The sequence below is a fragment of the Alosa alosa genome, chromosome 5 (genome assembly GCF_017589495.1).
Source record: "Alosa alosa isolate M-15738 ecotype Scorff River chromosome 5, AALO_Geno_1.1, whole genome shotgun sequence".
Taxonomy (NCBI): Eukaryota; Metazoa; Chordata; class Actinopteri; order Clupeiformes; family Clupeidae; genus Alosa; species Alosa alosa.
Window position 1 is genome coordinate 23,657,450 of NC_063193.1, and position 26,267 is coordinate 23,683,716.

At 45.8% G+C, this 26,267-nt stretch overlaps 4 protein-coding genes across 14 annotated transcripts; 3 read left to right on the forward strand and 1 right to left on the reverse strand.

The window, feature by feature from the left end:
• Positions 1-1,961: 1,961 nt before the first annotated feature.
• rmi1 (RMI1, RecQ mediated genome instability 1, homolog (S. cerevisiae)) lies at positions 1,962-5,566 on the reverse strand. 7 transcript variants are annotated; one of them, XM_048243584.1, is made up of 3 exons: positions 5,244-5,566; positions 3,524-4,204; positions 1,962-3,288 (listed from the first exon to the last, which is right to left on the reverse strand). In XM_048243584.1, exons 2-3 carry the CDS (start codon positions 4,127-4,129, stop codon positions 2,308-2,310), a joined length of 1,587 nt encoding a protein of 528 aa, XP_048099541.1. In that variant the 5' UTR covers positions 4,130-4,204; positions 5,244-5,566; the 3' UTR covers positions 1,962-2,307. The 7 variants fall into 7 exon arrangements, with proteins under 7 accessions (XP_048099541.1, XP_048099542.1, XP_048099538.1 ...); XM_048243585.1 differs by lacking the exon at positions 5,244-5,566 and adding an exon at positions 4,607-4,725 and having other exon boundaries at positions 3,524-4,200; XM_048243581.1 differs by lacking the exon at positions 5,244-5,566 and adding an exon at positions 4,607-4,725.
• Positions 4,836-14,674, forward strand: hnrnpk (heterogeneous nuclear ribonucleoprotein K). 2 transcript variants are annotated; one of them, XM_048243586.1, is made up of 17 exons: positions 4,836-4,923; positions 6,082-6,166; positions 6,283-6,381; positions 6,720-6,817; positions 6,978-7,034; positions 7,403-7,446; positions 7,859-7,931; positions 8,042-8,155; positions 9,880-10,008; positions 10,383-10,747; positions 11,701-11,754; positions 12,168-12,216; positions 12,430-12,445; positions 12,577-12,612; positions 12,804-12,874; positions 13,351-13,520; positions 13,689-14,674. In XM_048243586.1, the coding sequence occupies exons 3-17, from the start codon at positions 6,303-6,305 to the stop codon at positions 13,714-13,716; spliced, it is 1,383 nt and encodes a 460-aa protein (XP_048099543.1). In that variant the 5' UTR covers positions 4,836-4,923; positions 6,082-6,166; positions 6,283-6,302; the 3' UTR covers positions 13,717-14,674. The 2 variants fall into 2 exon arrangements, with proteins under 2 accessions (XP_048099543.1, XP_048099544.1); XM_048243587.1 differs by lacking the exon at positions 11,701-11,754.
• Positions 14,675-16,477: 1,803 nt separating this feature from the next.
• On the forward strand, positions 16,478-19,859 carry c5h9orf64 (chromosome 5 C9orf64 homolog). Of its 4 annotated transcripts, none has more exons than XM_048243882.1 (5): positions 16,478-16,582; positions 17,455-17,802; positions 18,412-18,668; positions 18,837-19,032; positions 19,543-19,859. In XM_048243882.1, the coding sequence occupies exons 2-5, from the start codon at positions 17,463-17,465 to the stop codon at positions 19,770-19,772; spliced, it is 1,023 nt and encodes a 340-aa protein (XP_048099839.1). In that variant the 5' UTR covers positions 16,478-16,582; positions 17,455-17,462; the 3' UTR covers positions 19,773-19,859. The 4 variants fall into 4 exon arrangements, with proteins under 4 accessions (XP_048099839.1, XP_048099840.1, XP_048099841.1 ...); XM_048243883.1 differs by having other exon boundaries at positions 16,478-16,578; XM_048243884.1 differs by having other exon boundaries at positions 16,479-16,578; positions 17,435-17,802.
• Positions 19,860-19,970: 111 nt separating this feature from the next.
• On the forward strand, positions 19,971-24,890 carry LOC125294762 (chromosome-associated kinesin KIF4B-like). The gene is made up of 9 exons (XM_048243745.1): positions 19,971-20,589; positions 20,703-20,897; positions 21,209-22,044; positions 22,203-22,310; positions 22,409-22,573; positions 22,863-23,038; positions 23,554-23,782; positions 23,927-24,123; positions 24,320-24,890. The coding sequence occupies exons 1-9, from the start codon at positions 20,292-20,294 to the stop codon at positions 24,603-24,605; spliced, it is 2,490 nt and encodes an 829-aa protein (XP_048099702.1). The 5' UTR covers positions 19,971-20,291; the 3' UTR covers positions 24,606-24,890.
• The last annotated feature ends 1,377 nt before the right edge of the window (positions 24,891-26,267 follow it).

Genomic DNA, 26,267 nt, shown 5'->3' on the forward strand with positions numbered 1-26,267 from the left:
CACCTTCTGGAAAATATAAAGTAATACACTAGATGGAAAAGAACAGCGGGGAAAATAAGTATTGAACATACATTGTACACTGTTACTGTAACATATAGACCTATTTGCATGACAATTTCACCAGACATTAGTATTAACTCAGATAATCCACCCATATAAAAAAATCCAAACATTAAAGTCCGTAAAGTTATGCGTAAAAGTAGTATGACACAGGAAAAAAGTAGGCCATTGAACATACTGACATTTTTATACTTTGTGGAAAAACCTTTATTTGTAATGACAAATGATGAAACTAATCAGTCGCAGTATTCAGGTTTGATTTTGGCCCATTCTTTTAAACAGATAGTCTTTTAATGTTGAAGATTCCAGGGGTTCCTTTCCAGGGATAACTTCCAAAACTGTTCAATTGGATTTAAGTCAGGGCCTTGATTTCCTTTCTCTGAAACCAATTGAGTTTCCTTTGCTGGATGCCATGGATCATTGTCCTGCTGGAAGGTCTAACCATGTCTCATCCTCATCCTGGTGGATGGCAAGATTTTCCTGGAACAAAATGAGTATGAAGTCTGACAGTAGATGAAAAACAGCCCCACACCATGATGCCTCCACCTCCAAACCTCACTGCCATTTCTCCTCCAAATATGGTGTGTAGTATGACATCTAAAAAGTTACATTTTGCTCTCACCTGACCAGAATACATTCTGTCAATATTTCTAGGCTTTTCCAAATGTTGTGTAGTAGGCTAAACTTTCAACAACCTTCGACATGTTTTTCTTCAGTAATAGAGTCATGCGGGGTGAGCGTGCATAGAGACCCTGGTGGTTATGATTTTCTCTGTAAAAATCGTACCTGCTGCCTGCAAGTCTTTCTGGAGCTTTCTCTGAGTGGTCCTTGGCTCTTGGGCTACTCTTCTGACTATCCTTTTGACTTCCTGGTAAGAAATCTTGCGAGGAGATCCTGTGCATGGCCAGATGATGATGCAGTGATATTCCTTTCACTTGCAGATAATGGCTCCAAACCTGCTTACTGGATGATTCTGAAGTTTTTAAATGCATCTGTAACCAGTTCCATTGATATGTTTTGCAACAATAAGGTTGCAAATGTCTTGGGAGAGCTCTTTGCTTTTACCCATTATGAAATGTTTCTTGTGTGACCTTGGTAACGAAAAACCTTTTTATAGGCCATCAAAATGTACTAACCCAGCTTATATTAATTTGCACAGATAGGAGGAATAATTACCCTCCAACTGTAGAATCCAGCTCATCCCTTGCCTTTGTGTACTGCTTTTTTCTTAGCGTTATTTTAAAATAAATGAATTACATAATGTTTAAACTTAAGCAGGGTTCCCTCTTTCAAGGACTTTCTAGGTCATTGTCCCTCCTTTAAGGACCCTTACACAGGCTTATAAAATGTGGATTGATTATTATCAATGTGCCACTAATTCAGTTCGTGTTAGTTAGCTTTTGCTGATGTTCAAGCAGATGATTCAGGACACATTGCCAATTTTGCTTGAGTGTTATTTTCTTGATGATCATTTTGTCTGGTCTACATCGATTAAGCTCATTGCCCCCATGCTGTGGAGATGATGCTAGAAACAAATTGGCTTTGGTCATTTTCAGGGTTTTGGGTGATTTTATAAAAGGGAGAAAACAATTTTGATCTTAACTATACATTCAAGCACGTTAGTGACCTATGTCCATTGACCAAAAACTTTCCAGGGTCTTGAAATAATTTTTTAAAATTCACAAATTTTCAAGGATTTCAAGGACCTGAAGTTTCTGAAGTCATTAAAAGTTAAACACACATACTTTTCCTATAAATAACTGTCAAGATCGAAATATTACATACAGGTAATTCTGGCTTCTTTATATAAGTAGGCTATGTAGGCTAAGGATCTTACATTTGACTGTGGAGGTGATTGCTTGAGACACAACCTTTTGAGACATTAGTTTGATACAACTGCAAAAACTTCATGAACTGTTTAATACATTTAAAAAATACAATAGATTCAGATCCAAACAATTATCCAAGAAACTGTAGACACTTGACCTCAAAAGACTACTTGCTGCATTGCAACTAATAAACAGCCCATCAATGTGTAACCCCATGTAGCAAGTTGAAGTTCAGGCTAGTCCTGTAGTGTCACATGACTATATATCATCCACCATTCAGTTCTCGGGACAGGATATGCTTTTCATCAACAGGTTTGACATCTTTATGGCGTAGGTGGAGTGGTTTGAGACATATCTCCTTGTAATTAACATTAGGTGATAAGCAAACATTTCAGCCCGTCAGCACACTTTTGCTCTGCTAGCACTGAGCTCTCCTGAGCTCTACTCGCTGCTGCAGGGCAAGACAGTCGCTCTGGGTGGCCGACCTCACCTCAAGCACCAGGGGGCGTGCCCGCTGGGGCTCTGTCCGCAGCGTCATGATGCCACACATGTCCACGAGTGCCCGCTGGCACCTCTGAATGCCCGCGGTGACCTGTGCCTGCCCCTCGGGGTTTCGTCTCAGGGCACGTGCCTCTGCCGCTGAGAAGCCGATCAGCTCCGCCAGCACGCCGTCCCCCAGCTCGGCGTCCACATAGGCCGAGCCGTCGGAGAGGCACACGTCCAGGCTCCAGGAGCCTCCGGCGCTGCGCATGTTGCCTTTCAGCGTTACCACGAAGGCATGGACACGGATCTCCCTGGGTACGCCCAATTCCAGGTTCAACAGGTACGAGAAGGGGGGGCTGTCCCGTGCCACGACAGCATGCTCTACCTCTGACACGGTGTCAGACCCTCTATGTCTCCTCTGCTGAGCACGCTCAGATGCAGCAGGATGTGGGGAGTATTCCCGTTCAGGGCTGCGGGTGTATGCCAACGGCCTTGGCACAGAAATCTGTGGGGAGATGGTGGAGGTGGGCTCTGGATGGGGGAGGACGTCACCCTGTCCCATCTCCTGTGACATATGCTGGGAGAGCACACTGTCCAGCTCCTCCAGGGGAATGTCATCATCTGGGAAGTCCTCCTCGGGCGCGTAGCTAGGGCTCCCCCAGGCGGAGTCCTCCAGAGGGAAGTGCTGCTGAGGGGACGGCCGGCTCGGGGCTCTGGACACCATGCTGGCGCTCCTGTAGCCACTGTCCAGGCTGCTCTCCTCCACAGCCTCCAGACTGGCCATCAGCTCCAGGTCATCCAGATCCTCCACTGCTCCTGGCGCAGCCTCCTCGGCCCTCTCCGGGGGGACCCCCTCAGCCTCCTCTTCCGCTGGCTCCTCCTCAGGCAGACCCAGAGCTCGGCATAACACATGGGCCTTAAGGGAGACAGGGGAAAGCAATCAACCATAACCCTCAAGACAAATTACAGCCCCTAAAGAATTGTTTAGAGGGACTCCTGTACATCACCACAACATCCAACATCTAACAAAGTATATGACATCTTACATTACCCCCTTTAGGATGGTATGAGCATGTCCAGCACCTACTACAACACTCTGCCGACCCGTTATGTAATCACACAATGTCAGAACTTCTTCTGCCTTTCCTTACCTGCGTGTTGGTGTGCAGGAGTTCCTCCACCTCTCCACCAAGCACCTGAACGTTCTGAGGCCCCAGCAGCAGAACGCCCAACCTGCATGTTATGGGCCCACGCAGGAGCAGCTTGGTGCCCGCGGGCAAGCGGGTGTTTAGCTGCGGCACAGGCCTGTACTCCATGGCCTCCACACTCTGCACGCCGTCCGTCAGCTGCAGCATCAGCATCCGCGAGGGGGCCGCCTCCCACGGCCGCTGCGTCACCTGGGTGGCAGCCCCAATCAGGTCGTTGTCGCGTTCGCTCCCTCGGAGACGCTGGAGCTGGGTGTATGCCGGCTGGCTGACGTCCAGCAGCGAGTCCAGCTGCACGCAGAGGCTTCCCTGCAGATGTGTCTTTTCCGCCTCGCTCACAGCAGCAGGCAGTGACGACATGCCCAGGCTACGTAGGTCCGTCTGCAACCACTGCTCAAGCACCAGCTGCTGCAGTTGTGGTAGGGTCAGAGGTCGGCCACCCGCCTCTTGCTGCAGCCACTCCACACATGCCTGCAGCCAGCCCTCAGGCACACATACATGCCAGTGGCTTCGCAGCCATGAGCCCACAGTCTGCACTGCATCAGGGGCCATCCTAGTGCTTCTCTATTCCAGACATGAAGTCTCACTGACACATACAGTTAACATAGGTACACATTTCATATCTACCTAAAGAGAGAGGGGGAAATGGTTAGGTCAGGTCAACCCTCGGGAAAACAAAATCCAATGCTCCCACCGCAATATTGGCCATTAAGTTCATTAAATATTTAACAAGCTATCAACGCACACACACACTCACAATTTAACAACATTTTGAAGAAACCCTTACCGAAAGTAAATAATACGGAGTGAGAAAATGAGAAAGTAAACTAGGCCTAGCCCACTGTTTAAACAAGTAGCCCATAGCTCGAGACAGTTCGTGGAGTCTACCTACGACAGCTTCTGCATCAGCACGTCCCAAGACATGGCGCCAAAGTCGATGGCCATCAAAAGGCCACAGAAGGTGCTGTCAGTTAGTTTTCTCGGATTTGACCGATATATTCAACTGAATTATACATTTTAATCACTTACGCTCAGATACATGCCAACTGCAAGTAATTGGTGAAGTAGGACTAATCCCTTCCAAGCAAAGTTTACATGAAAACCAAAACACGAAGTAAAGCCTCCCTACTCTCAACCAAACTATATGATACAAGTGGACGGAGGAAGTAGTATGAGTCACAGTGTTGAACCAATGAAAACAGATGCATTACTAACGCCAATGCAGATCCCACCAATCAGAGGTTTACACTGATGGAGGGACGTCTGTTCATTGGTACAACAATAATCCCGCTGTGTGGGCCTCTCAGTTCACGTTAGACTGGTAGGAACTGCGAGTTTACGGACAGGTATGTATCGAATAGCTTGTTCTATGTTTTCAAATGATCTGTAAACTCAATGCTCACGAAAAAACATTGGCCAAAATAAAGGAGAATTACACAACATTAAAAAACATATATATTTGATTTCAATTTGCATCGTGTTGTCAGAAGACCGGCGCATTTTCATTTCCGTTTGCAAGCGAGATAGCGTTAGCTAGTTAACGTTAGCCCAATTGACCATTCTAGCAAGGTTTGCAAGGTGGCTAATGTTGGTTGTAAAATGACCTAAGTTTCTCGTTTTGAAATCGAAGTTAATGTCGATGGAAATGCAATGAATCATCCCTCACCGAATTACGTCGATTACAAAAGGTGGCGATAAGACGCGCTTCACAGTGCCGACCAAGCATGTAACGTTAGCTAGCCAGTTTTGCTAATACATGAGAACTAGCCTGGCTAGTTAGCTGGCTGCATACTCCATTGTTAATCATCCAAATGGTAAACACTGATCATTTCCTGAGTGATTTTATATGCGTGACTTGTGACTTGCAGCAGGATATTTCAACTAACTTGGTGAAATACTGACAGTATATTTACGTATTCCTACATTGATTTCAGATGTTTTCCTTTCTTGCTTTTGCTTTTGGTAAAAGCCAACGTTAGCTATCGATAGTTAGCGTGCTAACGTTTGTTCTCCACTATACATTAACGTTACATTGATTGTTAAAGTGAAACTCGTCTTTACACGCAAGGTAACCGCGAATTTCTGATGTTGTGCAAGGTTGCAGTTTTGAAAGCAAAAGGTTATCGGTGTAGTCACTAATTAGATATATTGAATATGATACTGACGGAAGTTTGTTTGCCTAGCTTTTGTCGTTAGTATCGTGGAGTTGGATGTTAATTAAATTACTTCAACACATTTTAGTTTTTTTTGTTATCGATCTCTTGGTTTGATTATCGACCTCCAAGCGGTATCAGCAACTGTACATTTCACTTCCTTTTGCGCTGTTACACTAATTTAGATATGCACCTAGTCAGCACCACAGATCATTAGTTAGCCTAGGGTCTAGGTCAGGCACTCTATTGTCTCGCTCGTCTTGAAAAAACTACTGTCTTGAGGAACTGTTCATCTGCCTTTGTATTGTCTTCATGAGCAATCTAAGCTACCTCTTCATTCTCCTCATGCAGATCCCTTTGCTCTGGTCATCACACAAAGGGATACCTCAGCTTGAGTCTGTATTGTGTCCAGACCTCACCTGCACGTTTGTCAGTGGTAAGTAGCCTACTGTTATTGTTTTGTAACATGGCTACATTGTAGTGGGTTGAACAGCAACAGTCTAGTTTTTCCTATCCACTGTCTCGCTTAACTTCTTTGCCTACCTCTCCTAGCACACTCTTGAGCATTGACCATGGAGGCGGAGAATGATCCCATGGAGGGTGAGGCGCAAGAGGAGGAGACTACTGCTAGCAACACAGAGAACAGAAATGGTGTGTATCTTGTATATACACATAGATAAGGGATGTGTAGTTTAACCTCAGTGTCAACATACTGCTGGGAAAAAAAGATGTTTGGAAAGTCATATTTTGTTAAAGAGTACAAAGGACAGAGCTCGGACTTATTAGATAGATAGATGGATAGATAGATAGATATTTTATTGATCCCCAGGGGAAATTCAAGGTCTCAGCAGCATACAGACAACACATACACATTCTTTAACAGCAGAAAAAGTAATTGAAGTATATAATATAAAAACACAACTAAGCAATAAGGACAGTAGAAGATAAAGAATATACTAAAAATTATTATTGAAAATGTAATTTGCTAGGTAAACGTCAAGCAGAAGATGCTGAGGAGCAGCAGTCCACCAAGCGCCCCAGAAACTCAGAAGACACAGTGGAACTGCGGATACTGCTGCAGAGCAAGGTAGATCAGTGTCTATGTGTCTCCATTAAACACTTACACACCCACTCTCCAGAGTCAACAGAGAGTGTGCATCTGGAATTGGTGGTTAGAATTTACTACTTACTACTTTTTATATTGTAGAAGTTGTGTGTCTGAAATCAAGTTCTGTGTACGTTCGCAGAATGCCGGAGCTGTGATTGGAAAGGGAGGGAAAAACATCAAAGCCCTTCGCACAGATGTGAGTGTACACACACACAAACAAACAAACATGTGCGCACACACACATTGTACCAAACCCAACAAAGCACATGTCATGGTTGAGTGTCTATAGCCAATGGAGTCTGGACCTCATCCCCGTGCACTTTCTGCTGGTAGTTTCTCCTCAATTACATGTGCATCAGAAGGACTTGAATCCTAGTTGATCTCACTGTGTCCCCTCCCCCTCTCTGCTCTCTCTCTGCTCATTCCTCCCCCACTCCTCTCTGGCTTATTTATCTCTTGGGCATCCCCCCTCCTGGCACCACACATCACGATGCCCTGCCTCCCCAATTGGACAACCTACATGGTTGACACATGATTGACATCTCCGTTGCCTTGCCCCTACAGTACAATGCCAGTGTGTCAGTTCCAGACAGCAGCGGGCCCGAGCGGTATGTGTCCCTCTCTCGTGCAAACTCACTCGTGTGCTCAGTCATGCAGGGTTTGGATTATACCCACTTTCTCCTAGAAGCATCTTGTCATGTTGTAGTAATCACTCCAATGTAAGTGGGAGAGTCGTGCAGACTCCCTCTGATGTAATTCAGTCACACACTAGCAGTGCAGAGCCACCCCCTCCTCCCTCCCCCTGACTTCCTCTCCCTGCTCCCACTCGTATTAGTCATCCATAAATCCTGTGTGGCTCCCCTCTGTTTCTGTGACTGTAACACCTGTTCACATGCAGTTTGGTGCCAGCACTGAACCTCTCCCTCTGTTTATCTCCATCCTTCCCTGTCTCCATCCATCCATCCATCCATCTCTCTCTTTCTGTCTTTCTTCCTCTTTTTCTGCTCTGTCCATCTCTAGCATCCTGAGCATCAGTGCAGACATCCCAACCGTAGGCGAGATCCTGCTGAAGATTATCCCCACGCTGGAAGAGGTAGGCCAACAGGTTTTTGTTGTTCTGTTCTGTTTTGTTGTTGCTTTGCACCATGACTCTGTTTTGACCGTGTGCCGCCTGGCTAAGTCTGCTGTGCTGGGTTGTTGCAGTACCAGCACCATAAGGGCATGGACTTTGACTGTGAGCTGCGGCTGCTGATCCACCAGAGCCTGGCAGGAAGCATCATCGGGGTGAAGGGAGCCAAGATTAAAGAGCTCAGAGAGGTGAGCTAGCCGAATTTAAAAAAAAAAAAAAAAAAAAAAAAAAAAAAAAATATATATATATATATATATATATATATATATATATATATATATATATATATATATATATAGGGGGCGGGGGGGGGGCAGCTGATTGTCCTGTGGATGGTTAGAGAATTGAAGGTAGAGGGGGTGTGAGGTAAATAGCTAAGAGGTAGAGGTACACAGATGGAACAGAGGAAAGCCAGGTGAATATTTAATAAGGCAAACTTGTTTGTATGACTTCCGATGTGTTAGTGTTAATTTCGGCAGACGAGACGAGAGGAAATATGTTCACCAACGACCTTTTTTCATGACTAAGACGAGACGGCAGTAATGTCCTGGAAACACTGACTAAGACTATCTTAAGATGCATTATTGTTGATCTAAAAAAGAAAGAGACTAAAATGTTTTGCATGAAATAAAACTAAGATAAAATCTCTAAAAAAAACTAAGATAAAATTTTCGCCTACAAAATGAGAAGACAGAATATCTAGCTGTTATGTTTTCAAAATATTCGAATTAGTTCATACGCTAACAGCTTTCCTGTAGGCTAGTCTCCACGTGCTGTTGCTGCAACCCTGTGGTGGCAACACCTAAACTACATGGAACAAGAACATTGGAGATTTCTGCCAGAGTTAGCAAGCTAACTACCTAAGCTTTATGCCACAATGCTACATACCCAGAAGTTGAAGCTTCTCTCATACAAATTAACATCCCCCAGAATGTCCATACGAAAATGTTCATCGTGTAATGTCAACTATTTAACTAGTTAGACTGATAATGCAAAGTTTGCTAGCCAGTAAGCTAATATGGAAAGTTCGCTAGCAAGTTAGCTATGGCTAAGATGGAGAGTCTGTTTGGGAATGTGTTGTGTTTACGCATATCGCCATCTAGCTTAGGCGGAGTAAAACATTAATACTTTGGCCTATGACGGTGTTTCTCAAACTTTTTTCAGTTTCAGGACCACTTAACTAACCCTAGCTAAAAAAAAAAAAAAAGATTAGACCTACTTCAACAGTAGCCTATAATTAGTCTACACAATAGGCCTACTCACTGAACCACCTTGCTGGCAAACTGGCATATCTTACATAGACAGTGTTGCAGAACTGTTTTTACATACAAGTTGGTTCAATATTGCAAACAACTCATCTATATTATATTTTACCACGTCTGCTCGCGGACTACTTGGGATAGCTTGCGGACCACCAGTGATCCCCGGACCACACTTTGAGAAACACTGGTCTACGAATATGACAGTGGTCCAGTCAAATCTTTTACTGTCTATGGTCAAATCCCAGCCGAGCTATAACTGTAGCTCGACTTACCTGTGCATGTAAACATACTGACTGACAAAAAATCAGAATGAGTAATTATAACAGACGAGTAGCCCTGTGGACACACAATATTGTTGGAAAATTGAGATGTGTGAAACACTATTTGACTCAAATGGTAATCAGAAATAATTTGTTATAAAAAAAAAAAGACTAAAACTGACTAAGATACCTTTAGTTTTCTTTTGACTAAAACTAGACTAAATTGACGAGACTTTTAGTCAACTAAAACTTGACTAACAAAAATGATATTTGAATGACTAAATATGACAAAGACTAAAAAGGACATTTCGTCACAAGACTAAGACTAAATTAAAAATAGGTGACAAAATTAACACTACGATGTGTCTGTTTATTTGTTTACGTGTGCAGAGCACACAGACCACCATTAAGCTGTTCCAGGAGTGTTGTCCCCAGTCCAGCGACCGTGTGGTGCTGGTGGGTGGGAAAGCTGAGCGTGTGGTGGAGTGCATCCGCATCATGCTGGAGCTCATTGCTGAGGTAACACACACTCACATGGGCTACATGCCCAATGCGCACTACACGTGGTTCTCATCCACACTGCCACTGAGTTTTTCAGTATCGCTCTAGGAACGCAATATTCACATCACAACGACAATGACTAATTGAGGATCACTTTCGGAGCGATTTTGTTAATGATGGCTGATAGCCAATCAGAATCCATCAAATTACAGACATTAACAGCCATTAAACCTGAAGAATATTCCCGAGAGACTTTCCTTATCGTTGGTCAGTATGGACATGCATAATGTTTTAAGTTACAATTATCAGTCATGTGCAGTTTATAGTCATCATCAATGGGCACTTGCAATGAATATCTTCCACATTAAACCCAGTTCTGTTCCTCTCTCTAGGCTCCCATAAAGGGCCGAGCTCAGCCGTATGACCCAAACTTCTATGACGAGTCCTATGACTACGGCGGCTTCACCATGCCGTTTGAGGAGCGCAGCGGAGGAGGCCGTCGGCCCATGGGTGGAGGAGGAGGCGGAGGCGGCGGTGGCGGCGGCAGCGGCTTTCCCTCCAGGGGTGGTCGTGGGGGTGGTGGTTTCGACCGCATGCCCCCTGGCGGCCGTGGAGGTCATTCCATGCCCCCGTCCCGCAGAGATTACGATGATATGAGTCCGCGGCGTGGACCGCCACCCATGCCTCCGGGGCGCGGTGGCCGAGGGGGCGGGCGAGGCCGCAGTGGGCACATGGGCCCCCCGCACCATAGAAGAGGGTAAGCCTGCCTCTGATGAGCTTCCTCTTCTCACCTGCCTCCTACCTCTTTCATTCACACCCACCCTCTTCACTGCCCTCTTGGTGTCTCTCGTGTCTTTTAGTAGCTCCTCTCCTTGGTCCCACGAGCCCTTTCTGCTCCTCTCCTCTTCTGCTCCTCTCCTTCTGTTTCTCTCTTCTGTTCCTCTCCTCTTCCCCTCCTCCTCTGCTCCTCTCTTCTGTTCCTCTCCTCTTCTGTTCCTCTCCTTCTGTTTCTCTCTTCTGTTCCTCTCCTCTTCCCCTCCTCCTCTGCTCCTCTCTTCTGTTCCTCTCCTCTTCTGTTCCTCTCCTCTTCTGCTCCTCTCCTCTTCTGCTCCTCTCCTCTTCTGTTCCTCTCCTCTTCTGTTCCTCTCTCCTCTTCTGTTCCTCTCCTCTTCTGCTCCTCTCCTTCTGTTTCTCTCTTCTGTTCCTCTCCTCTTCCCCTCCTCCTCTGCTGCTCTCTTCTGTTCCTCTCCTCTTCTGTTCCTCTCCTCTTCTGCTCCTCTCCTCTTCTGTTCCTCTCCTTCTGTTACTTTCCTTCTCTGCTCCTCTCTTCTGTTCCTCTCCTCTGCTCCTCTCTTCTGTTCCTCTCGTCTGTTCTGTTCCTCTCCTCTGCTCCTCTCTTCTGTTCCTCTCGTCTGTTCCACTCCTCTTCTCTGCTCCTCTCTTCTGCTCTTCTCCTCCTCTCCTCTGTTCCTCTCTTCTCCTCTTCTCTCCTCTGTTCCTCTCGTTTGGCCATGTTCTTTTCCACCTGTTTGTCTGTGAGATCATGAAGTATCCGCCATGTTTCAGTTGCACAAATGTGTCCTGTCCATAAGCCATGTGTGTGCCTGTCTTTTTGTGTATGTGTGCGTGCATGTTTGTTTGTGTGTGTGTGTGTGTGTGTGTGTGTGTCTGTGTGTGTGATTGGCTCATTCCATGTGTGTGTGTTTGCAGAGATGACCACTATTCCTACGACTCTCCTCGTGGAAACCACGACGACCGACCGAAGTAAGTCCTTCCCAAGACATAGGGCGGGAGTGGTGAGCTTTAGAGTAGGGTCAAGTTTCAACTGATAGCGCTGGGGGAAGTGGGGCTGTGGTAGACATGGGTCAGGAGACATTATACAATCTGTGAGATTGGGTTGGTGTAGGTTGTCAGAGGTGAGGTATAGGGGTGTAGGCACAGTATTAGGTGATGGCATAAGGAAGACGATAAATTGTGAGGTGAGGATGGTGTGATCTTAGCCACAACGCTGAGGACGAGTGTGTGCTTTTTGGCCCAGCACCTGCATAGAGTGTTCCATTTGTTGTCGCTCTTTCATTGTTGGTTTCATTCTCTCTCCCTCTCTCGCAAAGTAGAATGAGTGATTTCCTAATGCCTTTTATTTTTGTTTATTTTACTTTTATCTGCTCTATTTTCAGGAGCGACAGAAGGGGGCGTCCAGCTGATCGTTATGGTGGCGACAGTATGGTGAGTGTGTGTGTGTGTGTGTGTGTGTGTGTGTGAATGAGCGAGGTGGCCAGGTGCACAGAAGTAGCCAGGTGTACTGAGGTCCTCATCTCTTGTTGCTTGACTGCATTGTTGACCACAGATCACCTATCTTAGCGAGTGAATGAGTGGAGTCCCTACTGAATCGTGTGTGTGTGGTCTCACTAATGGTCATCTTTCTGGTTCTTCTTGCAGAATGATCGGGGCTACAGTGAGTACCTTGTCATATCTTGAAACTTACGTTTGTCTGTGTATATTTGTGTTCGAATTTCCTAGGAAATGTGTTGGATTATGAATTGATTGTCTCTGTGTGCTGTTAATCTGCCTCCATTTCTCTTGTAGACAACAATTCTTCTTGGGATCCCTATCAGTCTGGTGGTAAGTAAAAACACTTAGATGGCTAATGTACTGCTAATGAATATTTTGATTGTATAGGTGTGTGTGTTTGTGTTTTTTTTTTTTTTTTTTTTTTTTTTTTGTCTGAGTTAATTGTTATAGTCTCTAGAGGTGGGACATGCATGACCTATGTATCCCTTTGGAGGATCCTCATGAGCATGATTGTGTTACAGGTGGTGGAAGAAGTTCCTACAGTGAGATGGGAGGCCCAGTCGTTACCACACAAGTGACAATCCCCAAGGATGTGAGTGAATAAGCATGTGACTCACTACATGCTCATAGTGGCATTTCTCACTATTAGGACGGGACTCGACACCATAGTGGGCTTGTTATTGTAAAGATGACTCTGAGCTTTCCATCCAACTCATTTGCAAATTTTGAAATGCTTTCATGAGAATTTGGTATAAGAGATTAGTTGGTGTGCCTCCATCAGCTGTGTTGTGCAAATACAAAATGGATACTCCATATCATGAGAGGAGTTGTGAAAATTGTGGGTTCAAGGTTGTTAAGGTAACTTTAAAATCACGAGAGACAATAGTATTAAAAGTTTATACAAGCAGTTACACTTGAGTAATTACAAATTGACAAAAAAAGTTTGATGTAAACTCTGTTCGGAGAAGTATCTAATATATAGATGACATGATGGTGCGATTGATGAGTTAAGGCAAATCCAATTTTTTCACACTATTTGCCAAAGAAGCTAATTGTGTGTGTGTGTAGCTTGCTGGCTCCATCATCGGTAAAGGAGGCCAACGCATCAAACAGATCCGCCACGAGTCAGGCGCATCTATCAAGATTGATGAGCCTCTCCCTGGCTCCGACGATCGCATCATCACCATCACCGGCACGCAGGACCAGATCCAGAACGCACAGTATCTGCTACAGAACAGGTGTGTATGAAGGTGCAGTCCTTGCCCAGCGCCTCAAAGGTCATTGAGTCCATGTTTTTTTAATTCCCTCTGCTTGTGTGGATGATACTGGATTGCTGGGTGTGCTTTGTTGTGTGATGGGATGGCGCTCTCCAGGCTTGTAACACCTCTCTCTTCATCTCTCCTCAGTGCGCTACACCTCCTCGGACAGAACTAACCCTGAACCCTCTGGACGGTCGAGACGTTCCTCTCTCCCTCTTTCATTATTCTCATCTCTCTCTCCATCCCTCTCTCTCTCTCCCTCTCTCTCTCTCTCTTTCTTTCTTTCTCTCTCTCTTTCTTTTTTTCTAATGTCTTTTTGGCAGGAGGTAGATTGACTGTTGCACTCCTGCCCCTCCCCTCCTGGTGGGTGGATTTGTTTTCTTTTTTGGTATTTTATTTTTTTAATCATTCAAGGGCCAATTTTATGTTTGCTCAAGACGGAAGCCCTCCTTGTGTGCGTGTGTGTGCTTTATTATTTTTTTTCTTCTTTTTCCCCCCCCCCACACCGCCCTGCAGGCTGTGTGTGTGCGTGCATGCTTGTGTGCGCGTGTGTGTGTGTGTGTGTGGGAGAGAGAGATACAGCCATGTTTCCCGATGCAGTTCTGATTGATGAATGATTTTGGTGTACGGCAAATTCCGTGTAAATATAACCTGGTTCATTTCTGTAATGTTACATGGTGACCTGTATCCTCAGATTTTGTCTAGTTTGTATGTTCCGATGTGTGTGTGTGTGTGTGTGTGTGTGTGTGTGTGTGTGTGTGTGTGCGCATGTGTTGTGAAACTGGTGTCTTTTAAATCCGATATGTGTGTGTATGTGTGTCGGTCAACTCTGGGCTACCTCCAACCCTCCACTCCCTCCAGTCTCAGAATGCGTGTGTGTACATGTATGTATACGTGTGTGTGTTTTTATACTGGTGGCAGCAGCACAAACGCGTCCAGTCGGGTTTATGGGCAGTGTGAACTTTTGTGTTTTTGTTTTGTTTTGTTTGTTTTTTGTTTTGTTGTTTTCTTTTCTTTTTAGTTTTATTTTTTTTCCATTTCAATTTGTCCTGGCGTGATATGCCTCTCCCCAAAAAGAGCTGTAGAATTTGCTATTAGACACACAATAAAGATGATGCCACTTTTTACCAGTATCCATGGAAGTCATTATCTCTTGTCTCTTGGTTGCTCACATTGTCACACTTTTATTTTTTATTATATATATATATATATATTCTATATACACATGCAGTTTTATATTCAGTTGTGGCTGAAATTGTTGGTACCCTTCCATGAAAAAGAAAAACCCTCAATATTTCTTTAAAATAATTTGAAACTGACCAAAGTAATTTCAACTTTCATCATTGTTTATTCCGTTTAATGTTACTGTAATTCGACTTTCAATTAATTCAACGGATTATTTTCAGAATAAAACAAATGAAAATGGCATTGACAAAAATAATGGTACCCTTCATGTAGCGAAGGGAGAGAGTCCACTGTTTAACTTCTTGAGTGCTTTTCGGGGTCAGAATCATGACCTGCGACTGAGTTTTCTGACCTGGCTGTATGTGTTGCTTCAGAATGCTGCTTTAGTTTTGAGATTTCACTAATTTCATCCTCTCAAAATAGAGTATGGTGATCTTTTCTTGGACATGTGTGTTTTTGCAGGTCTCTACTGTAAACATGCTGATCTGTAATATCTTCAGATTCCCTCAGACAACTCTTACCTTTGATTTGAGTGTTGATTTAGGTGCAAACAATGATGCCAAACTTCAGTGACAACATTTATCCATTTAAATAGGCCAAATAACTGAATACAAGATCAAATACATCTTGAGAGAAAGTGGAATAGAACATTATGTCCAATATTCCAATATGTAGTTTAATGTTCTGCATTATGTCCAATATTCATGTGTTTTAATGTTCTGCATTTCTCATTAGTGGGTCACTTTGACACTAAAAGTATGATTCTATGTAATGACTGTATATCTCTACTGTCCCTGTGTATATCTGTGTGTGACTGTATTTAGAGATAAGCGACTTTGCAGTGTTTCACTGTTCTGCATGGCTGCGTCAATATCTGCTCCGGGTTGCCACTAATCAGGGTCTGATTCAGTGTAGTCCACGTGAGATGGGATGACCAACGCCATCTCCCGTCAGCCTGGAAGGATACTTAAACCCTAACTATTTCCTTGTCTAGTTAGAGCAGCTGATGGATCTTTAGGTGAAGTCATGCTGTCTCTCCCTTGATGCGCATCATTGTAAATAAACTCTGTTACTGTATTTTCATACTATTGGTCTGACTGGGTCTCTATTCATCTGTGGTATCAAAATTACCATCAATCTGTAATATGAATTAAGGTTAAACAGTTTTCATTTTAAACATTGCTATAATCCAATAATTGATTTGAACAAAATGTCTTGAAACGTTCTTGACTTTACTCTATTACATACCAAAGACACGCTATGCATGAGATTCATCGCTCAATTTCATTTCAATAATCTGTAAGGGTACCAACAAATTCAGCCATGATTGTGGACTAAACCTTACTGTGTGAAATGCTCTGTGTATGGTACATTAGTTGACAGGCTTTAATATATCCATAAGAAAGGTATTTACTATGTTCTCGGAACTGAGATGAAAACGTCTTTGTCACACCTATGACTAGGTTGACAGACAAGGCAATCAGTCCCTGAGAAATCTAGTCAAATCAAGTAAAGTGACGATATAACACACACACGATTATAGAGAACTATCTTCCCTGTTGCTTTAAAGGTCATATGAAATCACTAAACGTTTAAAAATAAATTCTATCCACGTATTGCTTGCTTACCAAGTGTGTATGTGTGTGTTGTAGAGCGCAGCCAACCAGATTTGTAGACCAAAATCTCCAAATTTTACCAAACTACTACGCCTAGCGGTGGCATCCAGAATTAGTTTTACATGGGCGGAGACGTCTACACTGGAGAAGGCGTGATTGGTGAAACAGTCCCGCTACAGCACCACGAGACCTTCAGCTTAACATTTCTTCCTGTTTGGATATTCTTGCAGTTCTCAGTAGGTAACGTTTAGAGTTCTTCTGACTTTTTGCAAACACAATTTAAAAACGAGTAGGCACTGACAGAGATGCCAAAGTATGCGTTCACATGCGGATGAACATTGCACGCGAGAATGAGATGAGACCAAAGTCCATTGAAGCCATGTGTAGCTATCTGCCCTGCTAACATCATGTGTGTGTCTCTGTGTGTGTGCTGTTGACATTGAGAACTGCCAGCCAAATCAGCTGTCGATCGATTCCGTAGCATGTTAACAAACGCGAGTATGACGGTGGTCTCATGTTCTCTTTAAGCGTCGTCCGCGAGATTTAGATTCTATAGAAAGATTCTCTCTCACTCGCCCCCCCTCTCTAATTCAAATTCAAATTCAAAGTTGCATGACTGTATGGCAACAGTGTTGCCAAAGCTATTGTTATACAATATATCATACAATAACATAAGACCATAGGACAAAAAACAACAGAAATATCTCTCACACACGCACTGGCGAGGAAAACATTTGAAGCTTTGCCAAACTTTGTTCTGGTCGATCACACGAAGTACCCCACTTAAAAACTCACACTCAACACAGTATTGTAAATAAATACATAAATGCTATTATATTTTATGCAAAACAAGTGTTGTCTTCCTTACACCATGCCATGGAATGCTGATGCATAACAGCAGCTTTATGTGTTCGATTTACATATTGTAATATTATGGCATTAATGGTTTGAGTGCTGCTGCTTTATTAAAGCTGTAGTCACTATTTACTACCTGTTGATTTTCTCCTGATGAGGATGCCAGCAATAGCCTTGTGTGCTGTAGGAAAGAAAAAAGTTGTTTCATGCATTATTACTAATACTGTTTTACTAAAGGTGTGTGTGTGTGTGTGTAGGTGCTGTAATGGCGGAGGAGATCCTATGGCCGCGGGAGGCAGGCCGGTTTGTGTCCGAGCGGAGTTGTGATGTCCATGTGTGTGAGGAGGGTGTGTTACGAGTCGCAGAGATGCTGTATGGCCTCAGACACAGCGAGGTCCTCAGTGCTCGTGGGTGGAGCCTCATGAACCCTTTGGCCCCACCCCCAGGTGGTGACGCAGCTCTCAATTGGTTGCTGGTGGTCGACACCATGAACTTCTCCTTCTGGCCAGATGACCCAGACAAGCAGTGCGAGGTCATATGTCGGGGTAAGACCTACACCGGCTACATGGCACTGTGTGCAGCCATCACCAGAGCACTGGATGAGGGTAAGAGTCTCAGGAACTAGCTCTGTGTTGGATCGTATGACCTTTCACACATTCTCTCAAGCAGCTGGGCTGGTTCCCAAAGTCGAGAAAGCATACTCAAAGGCTCCGCCAACACTGTTCCAATGTCAAAAATGCTCAGAAAATCGTGTCTGCATCTGTATCTGCATCTGTGGATCCTCAGGTGATGAAAATTCCCATAATCCTCTGCGTTGACATGCATCGGAGCAGCACCCCTACTGAACAGAAGTGTGCAGTTAGAAGCGGAAGCGTTTAGACAGGCCGCAGTGATGTGCACGTTCACACTAGCTACAGTAGTCTGTTCCAAAATAGAGTCTGAGAATGCAAGGGAGGCCTCTAACCTCATCTTAGAAGAACCCGACTTGCAAGTAAGCATTCTATCAAGGAAGCATGCTCGACTTTGAGAAACAGCCCTGGCGTATCATGCTGTTCTGAAGGCACCTCACACCTACTGTAGAATGTTTCAATGTTTGAATGTTTGAAACACTCATAAGGACACCCTCAGGTCCCGAGCAGTTGAACTGCACATGCATGTGGGATGTGCTCATATGTACTATGATTGTGTGTGTGTGTGTGTATATGTGTCTGCAGGCGTGCCCATCACAGACCCAGCGTATTTCTCAAAGATGAGTCTTGAGGACTTGGGCAGGGTTCTGCGCTCAGATAGTTCGGTACCCATGCCGATGCTCAGCGAGCGCCACAATGCCTTGACAGCAGTTGGTTGCGCAGTGCTCACACATTCAGGGTCATTCCGCTGCTTCCTGGAACCCTGCAACAACAACGCCCTCAAAATGGTTCAGCACATCGTGGAGCTCCTGCCCTCCTATCGGGATGAAGCCGTCTTTGAGGTATTTTATGCTAACAAACATATACCCACTTCCAGTATGCACAAGGACACATACAGATGCAGACGCACACAGACATCAACCTGCATTGACACAAAAGTTCAGCAGTAACTACACAGGTCTGCAATGAATGATCACATACAGCTTTAAGACGTATGTTTGTGTTTACAGGGTAGGAGGGTGGCATTCTACAAGAGAGCTCAGATCCTGGTGGCTGAAGTGTGCTGTATACTAGAAGCTGGTGGGCAGGGTGGTGTCTCAGACATGGATCAGCTAACAATGTTTGCAGACTACAGAGTACCACAGGCACTTGTCCACTTGGGCGTGCTGCGGTATTCAGATGGGTTAATGGACACTCTCAAGAAGGGTCAGCATTCCATTTTAAAGTTGGTCTAAGGCACTGAAGCCACACTGTTCAGATGTATTTATGTGTGTATCTGCATGATACAAGTGTAAATTTACTCTTATTTCTGTAAATGTCATGCATGAGTGTGAGCCACATACATGTACATGGGGGCAGGCGTGGCCTACTGGTTAGCACTTCGGACCTGTAACCGGAGGGTTGCCGGTTCGAACCCTGACCAGTAGGCACGGCTGAAGTGCCCTTGAGCAAGGCACCTAACCCCTCACTGCTCCCCGAGCGCCGCTGTTGATGCAGGCAGCTCACTGCGCTGGGATTAGTGTGTGTTTCACCTCACTGTGTGCTGTGTGTGTTTCACTAATTCACGGATTGGGATAAATGCAGAGACCAAATTTCCCTCACGGGATCAAAAGAGTATACTATACTCTTATTTCTGTAAATGTACTATACTATACTATACATATTGACGGTGCTTTATGGTCTGATTTTGTGTGTGTGCGCATTGGTATTTTACAGGTGAGTTGCTGGACTCTGGTGATAGAAGAGAGGTGGAGATCCGTGGCTGTTCCATTGACTCTGTGGAGCAGATTAAGGAAAAGCTTGTCCAGTTGATGGCTCAGCGTGACGGAGAGGTGTGCCACATCAACTCTGCCCTCATCGACTTCTTCCTGTGGCCTTATGCAAAGGAGCATCACAAGGAGATGGCCCACATCCCAATCCACCACACACGCTGCATCTACTACTGACTGACGTGAAGTCAGCTTTAGTTTGCACATTTAGATCCTGTTTAGAGCCTCATTTATGATAATTGAATTAAAAAAAGAAGTTGTTTATCTGCTGTGAAGTAATGGTTTGATTCTTCCTTTTCGGACGGTGGCGCTGTGAAAATTATGACCAATTTTTCAGTGGTTCATCTCGGAAGGCGCGTTGCTTGGCAACATACAGACACAACACACAGCAAGCACGGGGACAGAAAAGAAAACTGTTTCTATCCAACGCAGGTTGCCTATTCACTAAAATGATCGCTAGATGGATAAATTGTTAAAATAATCGCCTGCTAGAGTCATAACGGTAGCATTAAGGGAAAACTATCAAAGTATATCAGACGTTCCAAGAAGCCATAGCTTCTACCACCTCTGTTGTCTTAGCTCGCTATATCGGTAGCATGTTTGCTAACCTGACAGCCAAATAACTAACTTACGTTGTCATAACATTAACGTTAACGCTAGTTGGGTTTGTGATGTTAACTTTAGCGAATCTCTAATATGATGGAAAAGGTGATGCGGGTCGCGGTGCGCATAAGACCACTGCTTCCTGAAGAACTCCGCCAGAACCGGGAGGTATGTGCACATGTTGCAGTGGATTCACGTCAGGTTATACTGGCAGGTGGGCATGCCTTTCCCTGTCACTTCGCCTTTGGACCTACAGTGTCGCAGGAGCATGTGTACGGTTCCAGCGTTAAGCCTCTGGTAGCGTCGTTTTTCGCAGGCAAAGATGTTACCATCCTCGCCTATGGGCAGTCTGGATCGGGCAAGACCTACACACTTATCGGAGGGCACACTGGTAAGACTTTATTGTGGCTTATAAATACATCATAATTATATTAAATAACATTACAACAGATGTTCTGTAGTGTGTGTGTATTTATTTATTAGTTATCGTGTGTTTTTTTCTAGATTGTGAAGAAGACAGAGGAGTAGTGTGGCGTGTGTGTGAGGACATGTTTCTTAAGATGACTGCCAATGACCTGACACACCTTAACCTGAGTGCCTGCTGTGTATCCCTTTGTGGAGAGGAGCTACAAGACTTACTGAGCCCGGATGCTAAACAGTTAAACCCTCACATCATGGAGGACCAGAATGGGAATACTGGTAAAGTCTCACATTCAAAACATAATTCCTTTTGATGCTTTTTAACCTGTTCCATCTCTGTGTGTCTTAGTTTGTCTCAGTGGTGTCTTATTATCTGTGTCATCTTAACACACTTCCCAGCAGTGAGTAGCTACTGTTAGGCTAATGTTTTATTGTAACATAAGTGTTATTACTGCTGAGTGATCAGAAGTGTGGTGAGATGGAATAGCACTGTGGCTGTTACCACTGTCATCTAGTTCAAGTATTAACGTATTATGTGTGCTTACCAGCACTGTGTATGTAAACGTCTGTGTTTCACTGTGTTTCTCCAGTGGTGGAAGGAGCTGTGGAGATCCCACTGGGTTCAGTGGAGGACCTGCACAATGTACTGGATCGTATGTCTGAATCCTCCTCACACACACTGCTTTGGCTGCGGCTCAGGCAGCACTCGGACAGCACCTCTCAGAGTGTGTTGCTGTCCACACTGTTAGTGGTAGACTTGGCAGGCTGGGAGTGTGTGTCTGGACTAGTGACCGCCGACACCCCCAGGTTCAAACGCTCCCTCCAAATCAGTACAGAGCTTCGGACTCTGGCTGACATGATTCAGCAGGACAAACTCTCACACGCTGCAGTGGGTCGCACACAGACCACCCAAGCTCTGGCTAGCCGTGCACACACACCCTGCTCTCCACTCACACAGCTGGATGGTTCAGACTCACCAAGTGGTCGTCGACGCGATGCACATCCATCCATCCGTCCATCGGTCCATTCTATCTCCGCACGCACACACACACACTCTCCTCTAATGCGATTGCTACAGAACTCCCTATCTGTCTCCGCCCAGACCCTTCTGCTGGTGTGTGTCAGCCCCGCCCAGTCTAGCCTGACTGATACTGTCAGCTGTCTGATGCTCGCTGCACATGCTCAGGACAAATACTCCCGCCCAGACCAGAGAGGCGTACACACATGGGCACACACACCATCTGTGCCGCACACGCACAGCCCGCTTACGCGTGACGCTGCCGTTCTATTGGAGGAGCTCCGGGACTCCGCCCCCAGCCCCGCCCTACAGCAGAGATTGAGCGCCTGGTTGGATGCTTACAAGAACACACCAAGCCCTTCCCAAGGCTCAGAGGTCACTCTGTGTGAGACTTGTGATGTCCATCAGGTTCGTGTGTGCTTGGACGTGTGCAGGTCTGTCTTTGTGTCTGATTTCCATTGTCTTCAGCAACTCCATCCAATCTATCTTTCCCTCCATGTGATCTGTCTGGTCAGCCATGTTGCCTGTCTGACTGCTTACATAATCTGTGTGTATGTGTTGTTCAGTTGCCTGCAGACACAGCAGCTTGTGATGAGACAGATGCTGCACCATCGCAGGATGCACACACATATGTGCAGTCATTACAGGAGCTAAAGCTGCACTGCCGTCTTCAAGTAGAGAGAGAGAGAGAGAGAGAGAGCTACAACTAATGAAATGAAACATGGAAAGAGAGGAGATCGCTGTGTGATGACAACACTCATTATTTATGCAGAGCGAGCTCCTAGTGGAGCAGAAGCTGCTTGCTGATTGGCTGAAGCGTGACCTGAGGGCTCCGGACAGTGGTGGCCAGAGATGCAAGAGCAGCCCTCTGACAGATCAGCGGCCGGCGCCTCAGAACAGACAGCCTGCCCGCTGTGGCACCGCAGGCAGCAGAAAGGTACCTTTCGGATGTGGAGGTCAAGGTGCTCATGCATAAATGCTTGTGTGCAAATAAGTGTGTGAGACATGTGGTCTTCTCAGTAGGGTTATTTGTGTGTGTTTTATGTGTGTGTGTGTCTGTGTGTGTGAGTGAAAGTGAGAATGTATGTGTTTGAAGGACTGTTACGTGTGCTAATGTGTGTTTGCTAATTTGTGTGTGTGTGTGTGTGTGTGTGTGTGTGTGTGTGTGTGTGTGTGTGCGTGCGTGCGTCGTGCGTGCGTGTGTGCGTGTGTATGCATGCGTGCAGGTGTACAGCAGTCCCTGTAACCTCAGCTTGGAGAGATTGTCCGCCACCATGAAGACCAGCAACCAACTGCTGCTGGCCCAGCTGGAGGAGCAGGAGCAGGTGCTGCGACTGCCCAGTGTGACGAGAGGCAGAGAGACTGAGGCCAAGGACCAATCAGAGAGGAAAGACAAGAAGAGGTGCACATCTCCTCTCATGCCTCAGGGCCACTCTGGTCTGTTCCTGCCCCAACCAGTTTTCTCTGTGTTCCACCCTTCCGTGGTCTAGACACCTCATTTAAGTAAACCAATTAAATCTGTGGTATTCTTGATTAGCTGGACACACTTTACTAAGGAAGTCAAGGGCACTGTGAATGCACCGTCTTTAGTCAGTGTCAGTCAGATTTTTCAGTGCAGATTTTCCAGTGCAGCCCAATCAGATTTAAATCCAAAGTTGTATGTAACTACATACTACAGGTAAATGGTGGGACAGTGGGGATGATCTCTATTCATGCACCATATACTTTCTCATAAGAGTTCAACAGAATGGGATAAGATACTTATATCATCCCAGCTTCCAACCAGGCTGATCAACAACATGGACCAGCTCTAGATGTCACCTCTCCCTATCTGCTCTGTACTGGTTTTGTATATCGCATTCCATTCTCATACACTCGACTGGAGACGTTATCTGTTTGTGTCTTTTTCTCAAACAGACCTCTGCTGAACCGCACGTGGACCCGCAAACATGCCCCAGACCTGAGCGTGGCCATCTCTGAGGCCCTGGGCATCCCAGGGCTGTCCAGTGCGTGTGATGCAGAGGTCAGCACGTGTGAGGCCCAGTCTGTTCTGGTCAGCGAGCTCCTGTTGGAGAAAGAGCGTCTGCAGCAGAGGAGGGACGAGCTGAGCAGCCGGCTGTCTGAAGAAAACACACCCTCAGAACAGGTGAGTGAGGAGAAAACACACCTGTGACGAGGGTAGGAACACACACCGCATGCAAACATAAGGACATAAAGGGCACAGAAAGTTGTCTATGGCACATGGGTGATGCACATGACTGTGTGTGTGTGTGTGTGTGTGTGTTTTCAGGATGACCTTACTTTGCACCAGCTTGAGGAGACCATAGAGGCTGTGGATGCTGTGATTGGGTTGCGTCAGCACCCCGACCAGCAGAGGGCCCCCGAGAGGCAACTCAGTGCGAGCTCTGCGCCTGTGGACAGTCTGGACAGAGTCCTGGAGGAGCTTTGCAGGAGGCCAAAGCTCTGTTCTACACATACTTTAGCAAGGTGAGTGACCCCCCCCATGTGCCTTGCCCCCCATGTGCCTTGCCCCCAGGCTTTAGTCCCATCATGTTACTCTGCATGACTGGCACACTTGTCCCAGGCAACCAGCAGCAGCCGACCAGCGTGGTTGGATTGCGGATACAGTGTGACTTTTTTTTTTCCTAGCTGATTTTTGACCGCCTCTCCGTCCGTCCCTCAGGTGGTGTGTCTGCGGGAGCGCGGTGCGTCCCAGCGGAGGTGCGTGCGTGAGCTGGAGGCGCTCCTCGCCGCCGAGCAGCAGCAGAGCGCCCGGAGGCTCCAGCAGCTGGAGAAGGAGGTGTTCTTCTACCGGAGCAGCAGTCGCGAGCTGCGGCGCCGCCTCAAGGAGCTGGTGCAGGACGGCCCCTCGCCAGCCTCCAGCAGGGCGTCGTGGCGCAGGGGCAGCGGGGAAGGAGGGCAGGGCTTGGGGGAGGCACCCGACTGACATGGAGCCCCAGACCCTATGAGCGCACATTCGCCCCCAAAACACTAAGCACTGACATGGATTAGCACTTGCGGTGTCTAATCCTCATCCCATTCAGATGAACCCTGACTCAGCTCCTCTCTGTTTAGAGCCCAGTCCCCACCACACTGACCACTGACTCAACACATCATCAACCCTCTGCTCTCTACTCAGAAGGCTGTGGTTTTTACACCTCCTTCACAGTGCCTGTCAGATCAATATTTTTCCTGTACTCCTGTGGCTGACATGATTTGTGTGTGTGTTTTTTTTTAAATGTGTATGATTTCTTTAGTTGAATAATATAATAAATTATAATTTGAATTATAATCTGGTTGTATTTGTTAATACCACTGAACACCAAAGAAAATCTTAATGTATATTTTTTTTTTATTTTGGTTCTACAGAATTACCTAATTTGGTTGAGGTGCAATTATTTTAAATGTGAAATTTGCCTACAACAAGAATCCAACTGGTAGCCTATAATAGTAGCTATCTTATATCCCGAGGGGGGCGCACAAGTCACGTTCGCTGTTCAGTAGCAAGATCTGCGATGCGCGCACTGAGCCTACTTAAACCCAGATGAAATAGTCTAGCCTATAAGGCATAAAACTACGTCATACGATATCACACTCAGTGGATAATAATTAAAGGCCATTATACTGTTGGAAATACTCAGACAGACTTTTTCCAATACAGGTCCACTCGAATTGTAACGCTTTCAGGACTTGAACATGGGTCATTTTGATGGCCCCTACGCGAAGAGAGGCACCTGCACACCAAACCCTAAAAGCCGGGATTACGTTAAACGTTTTTAGCAATCAGTAGAAGGATTTTTTTTTACCACACCTTGATGTTATATCATCAGAGATCCTCTGAGCAGTTGCTGCGCTGTGCACCCTCACACACCGCTGCCCTTTGAACTCACGCGCCCCCGGTTCGCACTTAACTTATTATTAAGTAAACAAATAAATGTGCGATCAATACACAGCGCGCAGCGACCCCGTCCTCCTGCTCCGAAAAAGGAGGAGAGAGGAGGGGTGTGAGTCCCCACGCCGCTGCAAGGCTCCCATGGGAAAGGGAGATGGATGAGTAGGGGCGTGCGGCCCAGCATTCTCCATTGTTTCGTGGAGCAGTCAACGCGCCACAGCACCTCCTCCTACTGTCACTGTGCGCACCAGGTGGAACGCAAATGAAAGGCCGTCCATTTGTACGAGACGGATTCGAACGGGAGACCCCCTAATTCTGTTCCACCGCCGGCGGGCTTCTATTTAGTGAATGCGCGCGCGACCCCGTGCACGAGTGGGTGGAATGGATTAGGATGAAGTCACTTGCTGTCAGACAGCAGACGCGACCCACAGAGATGCTGAGGTTTAGGGAAATGCCTATCACGCGTGGCATCACTTTTCGCTATTCAAATGCATAGACGGGAGTTTACAAGATAATGGCTGTAAAGGCTCATGAAACTGTCATAGGTTGGCATCAAACAAATGAAATGAGCAAATTCTAGTTTAAACTTTTATCATTCCTAAAAGATGTTCCAGGGCAGACTCATTCTTAGTAGATATGGAGATCCAGTGGAGACCATTGGTCTATAGCCTTAATGCTTTGACAGGAGACATCCATTTCCATTATGAATCACATCCTCCCAAATGTGCCTCAAAGATGC